The sequence below is a fragment of the Oryctolagus cuniculus genome, chromosome 5 (genome assembly GCF_964237555.1).
Source record: "Oryctolagus cuniculus chromosome 5, mOryCun1.1, whole genome shotgun sequence".
NCBI classification, from domain to species: domain Eukaryota; kingdom Metazoa; phylum Chordata; class Mammalia; order Lagomorpha; family Leporidae; genus Oryctolagus; species Oryctolagus cuniculus.
The window spans coordinates 122,351,799-122,366,400 of NC_091436.1; the positions used below are offsets into that span (position 1 = coordinate 122,351,799).

Below are 14,602 nucleotides of genomic sequence, written 5' to 3' on the forward strand. Positions count from 1 at the left end.
AGTTCCAGCTGTTGCAACCATTTGGGAAGTGAATTGCCTCTCTGTATCTCTGCCTTGCAAATAAACCTTTTTTTAAAAAAAGAACCAATCATTCTCTATTCATTTGAGAAAATTTCCACCCATTGGATCCATTATACAAATTTTGGTAGATATGAAAAGTGCTTGTGTGTAAGAAGGAAGAAGAGAGAAAAAAAGAGAGGGAGGGAGAGGGAACCAGAGGGAGTGGAGAGATAGAGATAGAGACACCAATAGAGAAAGAAAGAAGAGAGAAGAGACACTTAGAAAGGCTTAAATAATAATAAAGATCAGAAGTACGTAAGTAGTGGAGACACGAAGTTCTCCCCATCCTCGTTCCCTTAAGAGTTTTAATTGATAAGAAAACCCCTCCGTGAATTATTGCTGAAGTTACCTTGGTCAGTTTCATTTCAAGCACATGGCTACTATGGATTCGACTGTCAAAATGAGCTACTTCTTTGGAAGAGGACTTGACCTTGGCGATAATCTTCACGTAGGAGAATACGATCACAGCCGTGGGCAGCAAGAGGCAGAAGAAGAGGATGTTCAGGATGAAAACCTGACCCCCTACAGAGGCCTGGGCCAGCCACCAGTCCAGAGTGCACGAGGTTCCGAAGGGCTCAGGTGCGTAGTCCCCCAGACCCACCAGGGGCATGGTGGTCCAGAAGGAGGCATAGGCCCAGATGAGCGCCAGGCAGATGTAGGCATGCCTTCTCTTCAGCCAGACCCCTGGAGGTGGAAGGAAAGCATTACCCCGATGTAATCTGCCCTACACCCAAACACCTCCCCTCGATACATCAAATTCCACCTCCAAAGATTTATTCCATTGAACTCTGGGAGATGTGGGCAGGTAACTGAAGAGGGGAAGCATTCCAGAGCTTGGGCCTTTCTCCAGGAGAATAATTCTGAAGAGATCTCACAAGGATGGCTTCTCTAGGCACCTGGGAGCTTCGGGAAGGAGAAGCGACAAAAGCTGGGAAAAGGGAAAAGATGAGCGGATGCTGAAGACGTGGAGGATCTTGGGAAAACATCTCAAAAGCCTCAGTGGGTCAACTGAGAGGGAATCCTTCGGGCAAGGTGAGAAATCACAAAATGTCACTTGTGTCTTTAAAACGCCCTTCTTCCTAAAATCTCTTGTGTCTATAACCTATGTCTTCCTGGGGACTTGTTGAGTGGGGTTAGATTGTGATCATGTCACTGCAGGTTTATACAGTGGTTGACTGAACATGGTGATGTGTGGATATTTTGAATCTTTAGATGTTATTCACATGGCCAGAAAGGGAAAGGTAGAATCTAACTAGGTGGCATGATGTTCTGCAAAGTTAATTCTGTGACTATATTTTCAGAAGACCAAAAACCAAAAAAGAGCTTTATTTTCCAACACTGATTTCTTAAGTAAAAGGGAGTTCCAAGAGGTAGAAATAGTGCAGTTATCTAAGATAAGCTGAAAAGCACTAGTGATTTTTTTTTCAAAGGGTTCAACAACATCAGGTCAGACTGATATAGTGCTGCGTCCTACACAGCAAATTTCTTGCACACGTGACTCTTACCTCAAATAAAGAGGCTCTGGGGCTCCTTACTGCTTTTGTTTTGTACTAGCAGAGAAAAAATATAAAATTGTATTTAATAAAAGTTAAATTATTTTTTCAACATAGAGTCAGGGCCTGCCTCTGTTTGGTGTGTTGTGAAGTTTGGGGAGTCAGTAAGGCCTAACTCTTCTTATTCCTAGGGTTTAACCTCACTCATGTACTCTTTCTGGATGTCCTGACTTCTTAGTAGTAAAATAAAGGAACAGATATTATGCTTACAGGTTTTGATAGGGCTGAAGGAGACCATGGAAGGGCCTGCTTTGCAAACGATAAAGCACTTCTTCTTCATGAATTTTTACTCCTGTATGTTTGTCTCCTTTAGCACAAGCAAGAAACGAACTAGATTGTTTCTACACTCTTGTCTTTATTTAGTTTTTTAAATACATGGTACTTTGTGTAATGAAATGCAAACTTTTCAAGCCCAGTCAGGTATGGGTAATAATCAGGTAGCCACAATATATGTCAGCTCTTGGTTTTCCATTATAACTGATAAAACATTAGCACAGATAATCATATATATATATATTTATGGGAATGTGCATATATGCATACATATAAGCATTTATGGTTAGGGTTACTTAGTGAGGTGTTTTATACTTACATTCGAGTATGGTGAAAGGCTGTCAATACAGGAGGGAGTAGATTAGTAGATTGGTTCTGTGTTGCTCCAGAAGTCAGAACTAGGACCAATGGGTGGAGGTTACTGGGAGGCAGTTTTGTCTCAATATAAGGAATAACATTGTAACAATGAGAGCAGACCAATCAGAGAATGGGCTGCCTTGTGCAGAAGTAAGCTCCCCGTCACTGGTCACTGGAATTATTCAAGAAGAAGCCAAGTGGTTGCCTCTCAGGGATGCCTTAAAACAGCTTACCACATTATATGGGAGAAAGGTCTACATGTCCCCAAGTGACCTTCTAATTCCAACCTTCTAAAACACTGTGTGGAGGGTTTAATCGTGCATTAGATTTAATTAGGAAGCCATGCTATTGAGGTTCAATCTTAGAAGAAGCTGAAATTATATACATTTCCCATATGGATATGCTCTGCAATGAATCTGGCAGAAGACAGAATCATCTCTTTAACTGACACAAAGCCTAAACTCAATAAAATATTTATGAACAGAAATATCAAGGTTTAATCTTTCTCAAATACTCTGAGGTAACTGAACTTTTGCCTCCTCAGCTATAAAATCAATGATTTAATTTAAAATCTGTTTATACAAAATTACATTCTGATGTCATCCAAAATATGTCTGATTGGATATTTTTATCATATTGGAAATATTGATTCAGGCTATTTTTATTGGTTATTTTAAATGTTTAGAAAAAAGAGTGGAATTTTTTTAAATGAGTGCTGGATCATGAAGATGGTAGTTCACGACCCTCCTACCAACCCATGCGTGGTTTTCTTAGAGTTTGGAGTTGATAAACTTTTAAAATATAAAGAAAAACTCTACCACACTGAGAGCATGACAGATCAATTGATTTTTTCCACCTCAGTCTCCTGGCCATACTCTGTCCCATGGTCTCAGCCACTCTGATTGGCAGATTGCCAATCAAAGCAGCTTTATCCAGAAATCTATACTATTCCCTGGTTGTGTCTGGTTCTTATATTAAAGTCCAAAGTGCTTCTCTTTTGGGCCCAATAAATTCCCAAAACCTCAAGAAGCAAAGTGCCAAAAAATTATATTTCACTAATTGTCTAACCATTAAAAAATAGTTAGGTTCTAAAGATGTGTTTAATTGCTGAGTTAACCTTCACCAATTCTTTTACTCATCTTTTTACCTAACAATAACAAAAAAATCATTGAGTAATATTTAACTGTGTGTGTCCTTTCACATAGGAACAGCTGTATGGTTTTTAACTTGGAGGTGAACTTTTAGGAACTCCTTCTCTCTGAAATCACAGGGACCCTAAAACCATAAGGGAGAATCACCATCAATTTTTCTTATCATTATACTTACTATATGAGGAATCAGATAAACATCTTGGACTTAACATCCTTTTAATGTTCTTTATTTCAATTGACTTCATGGCAAAGCGTGTTAGAAGCTTATACAATTTATACAAGAAAAATATATTTTTAAAGCATTATAGCCAAAATACCAGACATCATTATAAAAAGAGTATTCAAAGAAATCTACATGGACATAGGTTCAAATACTTAAACATTCATCAGAACAAGATAAGCTATAAATAGAAATACTCTTGATCTTTAATGTTATTAATGATCTTGTTTATCATTTCTGTAAAATGTATACAACATTGATATTGAATCCACCCAGCTTTCAGAATCAGGGAATGAGAAACCTTCCAACTTACCATAAGACAAATAGCAGATTTTCAGGTACCGATCCAGGCTGACAGCAGTCATGGTGATAAGGCTTCCACAGCCAAAGAAAAATCCAGCCCATCCATACCAGCGGCAACCAATCCAGCCAAACACCCAACGGTGGCAGAAGCAAGAGATGATGGTGAATGGCTTGCCTACAACTAGAGCACCAAGCAAGTTGTCAGGGAGAAGTGCCCTCCAGTGACCTCAGCTCACCTGGCCCCTCCTCCCATTGTTGCACAGAAGCACACATGAACCTGCATGTACACACACCCTTCAATACATACAACTTCTGTCTTAACAAAATTCCAAGAACTGTCATTGAATAAACAGATTGAGTTACCAAGAGAGTTTTTCAATCATCTCAAAAGGCAAATAAGTAAAATCATTTAGAAGGAATTTTTAGAGGAAATATTACTATAAAGAACTGTCTTAAAGGGTGTCAGCTTCAGGAAGTACTGGAAACATGATTTCAGTGGACAATGACAACATTCTGGTCACTTGTAATGTTTTATTTAATGTTTCATTTGAATGCTAAGAGAAAAGGGCAATGTATCCACAATGAAACCTCAGAGAAAACTCTCTGAGCACGAATTTTATACACTGATTTCCCCTCCAGAGTGCCCAAGACTCCATTTTTTTCTCCCTTCAAAGTTAGATATTCAAAGATGATTGATCAAAAAGTATTCACTGAAATGAGAGTTTGGACAATACATGTCTGGATTTGTTCAACCTCAGCAATCTCATTTAGAACCCCAAGATCTGCAAAACAATGATCTGATGAGTTATTTTCCAAAACAAATAAAAATACTTACATAATAAATAATATTGAGGAAGGTTACCTATTATACATGCTTCTTGATAGTCAAAATTCTGGCCTCTAAAAATTTGCAAACATCAGAAAAATAACTGATTTTGTGTGTCAGCATTTTCCAAATCAGTTTCAATAGCGAATGCTGCAGACATTCCATTAATTATTCTTTTGTAAATGCTGCTCCACCAATTGCAAAGTATGGTCTCATTAGACTAGAAAGAATTCCTTAAAATAAGACATCAGTCCTGAACCCAGGAGTAATTTGATACAAAAATTCTTAACTAAATGTATACCATTTATATATCCAATCAGAAAACTTGCTCCAGTCCGATAAAGGCTGTTGAGAGACTGCAGCATAGATTCTTGATCTCCCAATGGCTATAATTTTTAACTCAGTTGATTTCTTTTTCTATTGTAGAAAATGTCCAGGATTTCCAGTACAATAGTGAGCAGAAATTATCATAGATGGGATCTATGTCTTGCAGATAACTTTAAAATAAATGCTTTAACTGTTTCATCATAGAGTACAACATTTTTCCTGCCCCCTCACACAGGGAAGTTCCTTCCTCATACTACTTTGGTAAGGTGCTTTTTTTTTTAACCACAAAGAGATATTAAATTATATTGAATGCTTTCCCTGCATTTACTGAAGTGATTAGTTTTTTTCTCATTTAATCCGTGAATGCAGGCTGTTGGTAGATTTACAGCATAATGTTGAAGCATACATTCCTGAAACAAATGCCACTGTTTTTTCTAATAAAAATTTTCACAAAATTGTGTTAGCCAATAGAAAGGAAAGAGATGGAGAAACACAAGTAAGAAGAAAAAGAGAAGAAAAAAAAAGCACCCAAAAAAAGAAGGTACAAAATGGTTATTTCCATTTACCTCACTCTTCTTCCCCTAATGGGGGCATTCTGGAATCTGAGTATGAGAGTAAAAGAATCCTATAATGCATAAGGAAACTTAGTTTCTACCACACAGAGGAGAGCTTGTATTTTAGAAGTTACATGTCTGTAAAATGTACTAGAGGGAGGTTACCAGAGGAAGCCCTAATTAGAGAGGCTGTGGGAACTAAGTGCTGTGAGTTCAGAAGAGGAGGAGAGTGAGAATCACTCCAGGGGTATAAAGATTATTAAGTGCAGTGGAGAAAGAAGGTGTGAACTCCACCCATTTTAAGGAACCTTGTGTGTGACTAGTGCTGTGAAGAACAACACAGGGAGACAATTGACAAAAATTGCTATTTCACATGGGAGGTGACCTTTGGCCAGATGCCTAAGTCCCTAGGAGAGAAGGCAGGAAAATATCCAGAACATATTCGCAGAGGAGACACCAAACTGAAAGGCTAGAGGTAACCATCAAATGGGTGGGCGCTGCAGGCAGAAGAGACATGGAAAGACCTGATGGAGTGGAGTTACTGTTGGTTGTGCCTGGGACCACGAATAGCAAGAGGTTCTTAGCGTTTCCTTCTGGAATGAGAGCTTTGGTGAACCGCTGCAACGCCATCTAGTAGGTCTCTCTCTCCATTTGGTAGAGTACTTCTGAACCTGTCCATACGGTAGAACCACAGGAGAGGCTGTTTGATTTTGCTTTGCCTTAAATATCGATACCCAGAACTCCAGTCTCCAGATATCCTGAACAACCCCAGGCATCAATATACTTCCTTAAACTCCTCAGATTATTGCAATACGCATTCACAATTGTCAGTATTTGGACAGCAAGCGTTTGTTGCATTGGTGAGTACATTTGGTCTCTAGGATGTGCTACTTGAATGTGCCTGTAATAGAAAGTGGTTGAGCAAAAAACATAAGGCAGACAAAACTTTTAAGGTTTATTGGAAGAGAAAGTGCATTATAGATGCTCCGACTGATCTGGGTTAATCAGAGAAAGCTGTCGCACCGAGGATAACGCTTTCTGATTAATTGCCGTGAAGACATGCGAAATAATGAGAAGGGTTGTGCACTTCCAGAGCTGACTCGCTTGGTTGAAAGCATTTTCAATGTTTCAGACCAATTAAAGGCATTTTTATTCAAGCCTAGTCTAATTCGGCCTTAAGCATGAGTCTAGTATTACCCACCGGTGAAGGGTGTAGCTGAAATGACAGGTTTCACTTCGCCGTTTTACTCTCAGTAGCAGGAAAGAACCTCCAGGGGCCGTCTGGATGAGCTCGCTGGGAAAGCTATCTCTGACGTTGCAACACCGCCATCGTGTGGCAATTTCCAAAATGACAATCATTTTGTCACCATAAATTCCCCAGCGTTTATCCTATTCTCACAGAAAAGGGCATGTTGCCATGCTTCTGTTAATGAGCAATGTGCATTTAACATAGGAACTCATGCTATTGAAGCCTGTGCATTCTGAGTGAAGCCTCTCCCAAGTAACTGAGACCACCCACATCCTCAGTAAGAGCGCAACATTTCTACTGCTATGTGAGTAGATGGGTGGAGGATTATTATTAAACCTTGTTTGGGGAGATCGGCAGAAGCTGAAAAGCTCACTTATGAAGGGGAATCAAATGTCAGAAGACGTTTTAAAAAGGGGAGCTTTGGATGAAAAACAGCTGAAAGGAGCTGTATGAGTAAGAGGAGCTTATGCGTGCTGTTCCAACACGATTTCCCCAACACTGATTACCTAGGACCCTGAGCTAAATCGCAGATGTTGGAATTCAAAGACATACTGGAGTACAGCTATGCAACATTGGAATGTTATAGGAGAAACAGAAGGGAGGGGACTTACCCTGATATCATTTTTAAATGAATTCTATTTAAAGAGAAATTTCATCCCAACTCTTCCTTATTTAATTATCAGAGATGCAAAAGAAGCAAGAAGAAACCAGCTATTCTCAATTTTGGCCACACGCTTATTCAATTGGAGATTCTAATTTCAAGTACCCTGAAGCCCAAGTTACATTCCTAAACACTTAAATCAAAATTTCTGGGTAAGGTACCGGACATCCCCAGTGGTTTCTTGTGCAGTCAAGTGCCTGCTTTATGTTCCTAACTCACAAACACCATCAACAGGGGAGTTCCACCCTCTTTTTATTTTCCCCTCACAGCTGCATTCCACTGTCATTCATTCTTCAAGACCCCACCCCCTGGATGCTAATTTGAGTCACGCTTCCAACAGGGTGGGTGGGTGGAACCAAGCTCAAAACAGTGGCCCAGTTCCTGCCTGTAAGTTTCTGATTTCTGCATAGTTCAGTTCACTACACTAAGGTATAGGGTGTGATGCCTGGCACTTAGAAAAGACTCAATGGATGTTAAACGAATGATCTCTGTAGCCCAACAGCACTTACCACAACCTCTGTAAAGATGATTTGTGAGGGAGAAATGGGGGGGGGGTCTCAGAGCCAGGGGGTAGAATGGGGGGAGTTAGAGCCACAAAGAGCAGGGCTGTGTTACCTGAAATCCCCAGATCACAGACTGCTAGGTTGATAGTCATGATTTCGGCAGGTCTGAGTTTCTTCTTTCGTCTAGAAGACATATAAAGGACATACCCATTTCCAAATGTGGACAGAATCCCTACAAAGAAAAATAAAAAAATCCCATCATTAACACTAGGATTTAGCATTCACTCGGATCTGAAACACTCCTCAATTTCAAAAATGGACACCACCGATTTAGAGGGTACATAAAAAATCTAGATAAAGAAGATGGAATAAAAAGCATGAGTTGTGAGTGACAGGCAAGGGATGGGCTGCCTACACAGGGAAGGAGTCAGGGATCCGAAGACTGAACTTACCCAGAAAACGGAACTGCTGACTTCCAGGCAGGCTCAGGAGGGCGTGGGAATCCCAGGGCTCAGTTCTTGTACTGGCCTCAGCCATTTGTATAGGTTATTGGCTTTACAGAACTCCCTCCCTTTGAGAAACAGGGTTAAGCCCTCGGCTCTTGATGCATTCTGAGATCAAGGCCACTGAGTGCCTTCTGTTTCACTGTGGGAGAGGCAGGGCCCAGGTGAGGCAGGCATAACCTCCTGCAAGGGCAGAGTCACCTCCTAGAAAAAGTGCCCAGCGCTTGTCTCCTTAGGAGACGTTGATCTGGGTGTGTGGCAGACAGGACCGCCTGCAGCTACTGCTGGACTAGGTGTCATGGGGGAGTGGGTGACGACTGAGAACACGGGCACTCCCCCTCCCACCAAGGGGAGACAAAGTGACCCTCAACCCACCAGACCTACCAACAATAGCATAAATGTGTTCCCGCTTTTTATATCCTTTTATCAATGACTGATCGGCTTTGGCATGACAATGAAACTGTCCAAAAGTTCTTACAAACCCAGTTTAAATCCAAAAAGACCCAATCCCTACTGACTTTATTTAAGAAAAGAATACACCTACTTCCATAGCTTAACATGTAGAGTAGATTTCCTCAGGAATTCTTGCTTCATAGTGTAGCTGTGTATAAATGAGAATCTGGTACAGCTGCCTTTAGTAGTAAGGAATAAGGAGAGTATTAACAGGAGAAACCCAGAGTTTTCTACTTTAACTTCTACTTCTCCACCACAATTCATTTTGGGGGCAAGGAAAGGAATGTGTGTTGCAGCTGATGGTATGAAACCACCAGGAACTAACTGCATTGTGCTCTTAGGAAATTCTGACTCCCTGGAGTCAGTGCTGTTTAATGGTCCATTAAAACCTCTTTAGCTTTCTTAAAGCAGAAGAGGAGAAAAACAGAAGAGATTATGGAGTTCCAGGGGAAACCAACTAAAATGAAACTCATGTCTCATTAAAGGAAACCAGATAACACTAGAAAAGTAAAATGTGAAAACATGGCTTGGAAAATTATAAAACAAATGCCATCTGCGTTGTATCCCAAAAAGTTTAAAACCAATAAATATGCATATGCATTCCATACACAAAACTCATTTAAACACACTTTATCTGTCTAAAAGTCTTGCAAGAATATTTGCTCCTTAATTTCCCTTTCTAAAATGGTCTTTATGAGCCCTATTTCATAGGGTTTCACCCAGTGCCCAAAGCATTGTCAAGATTGACTCAAGTCTCTGTTGTCTGCATGTAAAGTATTTCCACTGGCAATCTTATTTGTAGATGAGTAGCAGAAGAAAGCATATTTATTTTTAATGGTAGTTCAAGGAAAACAAAATTAAGAAGGTAAAGAGTAAGGTGAGGACATTTTTAGATAATCAAAATCCCACATCTCTTTTTAACACACCAAAGATCTCATATCTAGACTATTAATAAACCAGCTATTTACATAGAAGAATGGAGGCTGAAAAAGCATCTCTATTTTTTTCTCCTAAAATTCAAACTGAGATTTATATTTGTCATTCCTACCACCTCCAGTGTTTAACAAAGCTCACCAAAAACATCATTCATTGCATTCTGACTCCTTAAAAAGAATGTAGGCACATTCACAAGAACTGATCTTAGGAGAAGTGAAAAGCACACTCCAGACCTAGCCCAAGACCCGCAGATGAGCCCTGGCCTCCCTCTGAGCGACTGTTCTGCTCCATGTTTGCCTCTGTTCCCCAGCCTCTGAGCGACTGTTCTGCTCCATGTTTGCCTCTCTTCCCCAGCCTCTGAGCGACTGTTCTGCTCCATGTTTGCCTCTGTTCCCCAGCCTCTGAGCGACTGTTCTGCTCCATGTTTGCCTCTCTTCCCCAGCCTCTGAGCGACTGTTCTGCTCCATGTTTGCCTCTGTTCCCCAGCCTCTGAGCGACTGTTCTGCTCCATGTTTGCCTCTGTTCCCCAGCTCGCTGATACTCCTGATGCTCTCTTTGTGGGCTCTCTTTGGGCCTGTTTCCTCTGTCTGCCTCAGCACCCCCATTTGAACACGATGCTGGAATTTCCTTTCAACTCCAAGTGCATCGGGTGGGAAATCTCCTGATTTTCCCACCTATCCAACTTTGATGCCTCTCTTCCCTCAATCCTTCAGACTAGGCTGGGAAAGGACGGTCTCCCTCTGTATGTTGTGTTGTGTCTGGAGAGATCTGTCAGGTTAAAGATGCTATTTTTTAGTTCCTTCTTTGCAATTGACTGACACAGATTAAACTATACTGATAAGGTACTTATTTGTCTGCCTTTTCTAACTATCGAAAGTGCTTAAGTTTAATAAAAATGATAGTCTCTCTTCCTTCCTATTATATTCCTTGCTGTATTCTCAGCTACTGAAATAGTGGCATAGAATGGCCATGTAGATCTGTGTTTGAAAGGACACTGGGTCCTTCCATTTAGAAGAATTGGAACCTAGATGAATACATCATTAACCACAAAGATAAGGACCCAGAGAATCACTTTGCAGCAGTATTTCTGATTCCATCTCATGGATTCCTTTTGCCTCAAGCACTGACCACAGAAGGATCTCAAGAATTTTCTAATGATTTTTGTTAATTTTAGGAGATTAAATGAAAATCTCAGCAAGCAATAAATAGATGAGAATGGGGGAAAAGGGAAAGGAAGGGAGAAGCAAAGGAGGGAAGGACGGAGAGAGAAACAGAGTAGAGCAGCAGAGAAAGCAAATTTGACCCAAAAAGATTAAAGGCAGACAAAACTAAAGGCATAACCCACCTGCACACTGTTCACCCAATTTAGAACAGCAATTCTAAATTTCAGGAAAGTGTTAGGTTAAATCCTAATTGTCTAGATTGATGACACCCAATAGGAATATAGCATAAAACAGAAGATATGTCCCAAATGTTTGTGGGAAAATGAATTCAAAAATGTTATGCATTTTCCACAAATGTTTTACAGACCCTCTAGTTTTTAAATTTTTCTGTTAGCCACATTAAAGTAAAAATGCATAGGCACATTCATTTTAATAATACACTATTTTTACCTAACATATTTAACATATTGTGGGTTCAACAGCTATTTGATTTTCCTTTAATTATTGATGAGATATCTTTCATGATTTTTTATGGTACTGAGTGTTCAGGACATGCTGTGTATTCATGCTGCAGCATATATCAATTTGGGAAAGTCACAGTTCCTATGCTCAGGAGCCCCTTAGCCTCCCCCCCACCATTGGTCTGGAAGCAGATGAATGCCTTTATGGAGAATGCGTACAAATCTCTTTACTGCACCCTGACTTCCAAGGTACTGACCTTTTCCCACTTGTCACCAAGATCACTTAGCTATGCTATTGTGATACAGCTTTACTTTTAGAGAAAGTAGATTCAGTGTGCCTATTTTCTCTATAGCTCTAGGCCAGAATTCCCTCATTTATGAGAAGAGGAGACTAAACTTGATGGTTTCGAAAGTCCATTCTGAGTATAAAACTTATGATTCATCAGAAGCATTTTTTTTTAAAAAAGTTCTTTTTAAATAAGATATCATTATCATTATTTCTGGCATTCAGAAGATAAACCTAGTAGCAAAGTAAACAAAATGAAATACAGTTTCAAAACAGATGATTTTGCCATAACCATTCTTTGGATTATTCATGAAATTTTTATGCCTAATAATGAAGATTATAGAGAGTCATTCTATGGAACATTAATTGAAGGTCGTAGTGCTACCCCGTCTGCTTTCCTCCCACTCTTCACCTCCACCAAAATATCCACACAAGTTAGATTACTTTGTGCAAAATCAAACAGCCTATGAATTTGCTAAAAGCAGTGTTCACACAGAAGAATTGAAGAAGCTTACCAATTATTGTAAGGTAAAATCCCGCCACTAAATCCGCTTCCCAGGAAAGTTTGGAAGCAAAGGGATCCCCCTCTCGAAGGTAGTGTGGCAGGTGCTCGTCCTGGGGCAGGGCAGTGTGGTTTAACGCCATGCTGTTCTCAAGCCACCAGGGGTCTGAAAAGCAAATCAGTAGAAATCTCAACAGACCTGAATAAGTCAGAATGAATCATCTCATAATGATGTCTTCTGTATTCAACCAAAAAGCAAGTTTCCAGAGTCCTTCGTGATTCTTTAATTAATAACAGGTGAACACTTTTATATTTTCGCAGTAATCCAAATATGTCAATAGTCAGTATTTCAATCTGCATATCTTCCAGGCTTGCACATTCTCTGCTGCCTCTTACTGCCTCTGTGAGGGACTCCACATCCACCTTGGGTGAATAAGAATTTGAAAGACAAATGGTCCATATTTACTATGTCTTAGCAATTTTGTAAAGGTCTGGCTAGGAAGATATTGCATGGAGTGTTTACACTTTGCGTGTATTTTCATTTATCAGTATTTCTTAATTATCCAAATTGTCCAGAAAAGCATCTCCATCAGTTATATGTTCAGTAAGCTGCACAATTTCACAAAGAGAAGAAACAGAGCATTAAGCACAAAGTAACACAGATGCTTCATGAACCATAGCAAGGAGTTGGGATTTTTAATTATTTTAAGATTTGGGGCCATTTAGAAAATAATTCAAACTTGGTTGTAAGGGTTTTTTTCTCCTGTTTTGTAAAGCAAAAAGGAACTTCATTATTTCTTACCACCACCCCTTCAAATACATTCTTTCAAAGTACGGATTCTTGGTGCCCAAAGAAATCTTGAGCAATGAGGAACTCCCAAAACCCAAAGGTCTTTGTACTGTTCCTATTGAATTGTGTTATTAAAAGGTTTACAAAAACTCTTTGATGGGTGTTCTGGAAAAATCAAAGTCACACAATATCCCTAATCTTGAACCATTGAATGGGGTGCTGTTCCTGAGATAAAGCATACTGTCGCTGTCATAACTTCCTCTGAAATAACAATATATTTATTTTAAAATGAGACTAAAGTACTAATGCAGATATTTCAATCTTTTTTGAACTTGCTTACTTCAAATTGAACCAATAGATGTCACTGTTCAGCCCTATGGGAAGCAATCTGAAGCATAACACACCAGCCTGCAAGTGGAACACAGCACTGCTGGGAGACAGGACAATCAGCAGACATCCAAGGACGCATCCCAATCTCTTCAAAAGAGATAGCTTCAACCTGTTCCTAGTTGCCCTTTCAAAGCTTACGTGGGACTTTTCAATGGAATTGTGACCCTCTCAGCGGCTGGTTGGATGCAGCTGTTGCCTGCATGCTTATGGATGGTCAAATTCCTCTCCCTGGAAGCTTCAGAAAGCTGCAGGAAAAGTCTCTAGCTGCCCACCCCCTCTGCAGCTCAAGATCTGCCCAGAGTCACAGCTCATCTTTATCTTTCAAAAATCTAACTCCCCTTTGATTGCCCCTCACTCTGGTAAATTTTCTCCTCACCCAGATTTCTTCTGCCCCCTGGCTGTCCAGTCCAGGCTCCTGGCTTTTGACTGAAAATCATTGAGACAAGGGGTGTGTCCAGCTCTGACAGGCATCTTCCAATCTTGAGAAGATTATTTAAACTCTGAACTGCAACTACTTCATCTATAAGTTGGGCAATATCATTCTGACCCTTTTCTCATACCTGTTCTAATATCAAGAAATAACAAGATAATGCATTTGAAAGAAAGTGAGGGTTCTGTCTAGTTATTACCAGCTGGGACACTTACTTTTCCCAAACTTGGAAATGCGTCAAAACATAGCTTTTGTGTGATTAATTTTTTTGGAGTCCTATGCTGAATAAATATATGTTTGTGCATTAATTCAATTACTTACTGATTGTTTATATGTCCAGCACTGTGAGGCACAACCATGTTTCCTGGACTTGAGGAGCATAACTATCATTTTGAACACTGAAAAGACATAGCTAATATCCAGGAAAAAAAAAAAACAATAATCTCTTGCAGAGACTATGATATTCACAAAAGACCATTTTCAAGAGGATCTAATAGTATCCAGAGTTGGCCGAATTTTGTAAATGTGGAAACTTTCCTGCACAATATTTCATGATACTAGTGCTCAAAGAGGTAACATATATTTGGAAATTATGTTTTAGTAAAATTGCATTGAAGAATTAAAACAAGATATTCAAGACTGGGAGTTCTT

General features: G+C 39.8%; 1 protein-coding gene across 1 annotated transcript in view; it reads right to left on the bottom strand.

Annotated features, from left to right (window-relative positions):
- The window catches only part of OPN5 (opsin 5), a 35,889-nt gene extending 23,399 nt beyond the window's left edge, over nt 1-12,490 (bottom strand). The window contains exons 1-4 of the mRNA XM_070074666.1: nt 12,355-12,490; nt 8,150-8,269; nt 3,928-4,098; nt 410-744 (exon numbers count right to left, since the gene is read on the bottom strand). Coding sequence (XP_069930767.1) covers nt 410-744; nt 3,928-4,098; nt 8,150-8,269; nt 12,355-12,484 — 756 coding nt within the window. The 5' untranslated portion in view covers nt 12,485-12,490. The remainder of the gene's footprint in view (nt 1-409; nt 745-3,927; nt 4,099-8,149; nt 8,270-12,354) is intronic.
- Between the last annotated feature and the right edge of the window lie 2,112 nt (nt 12,491-14,602).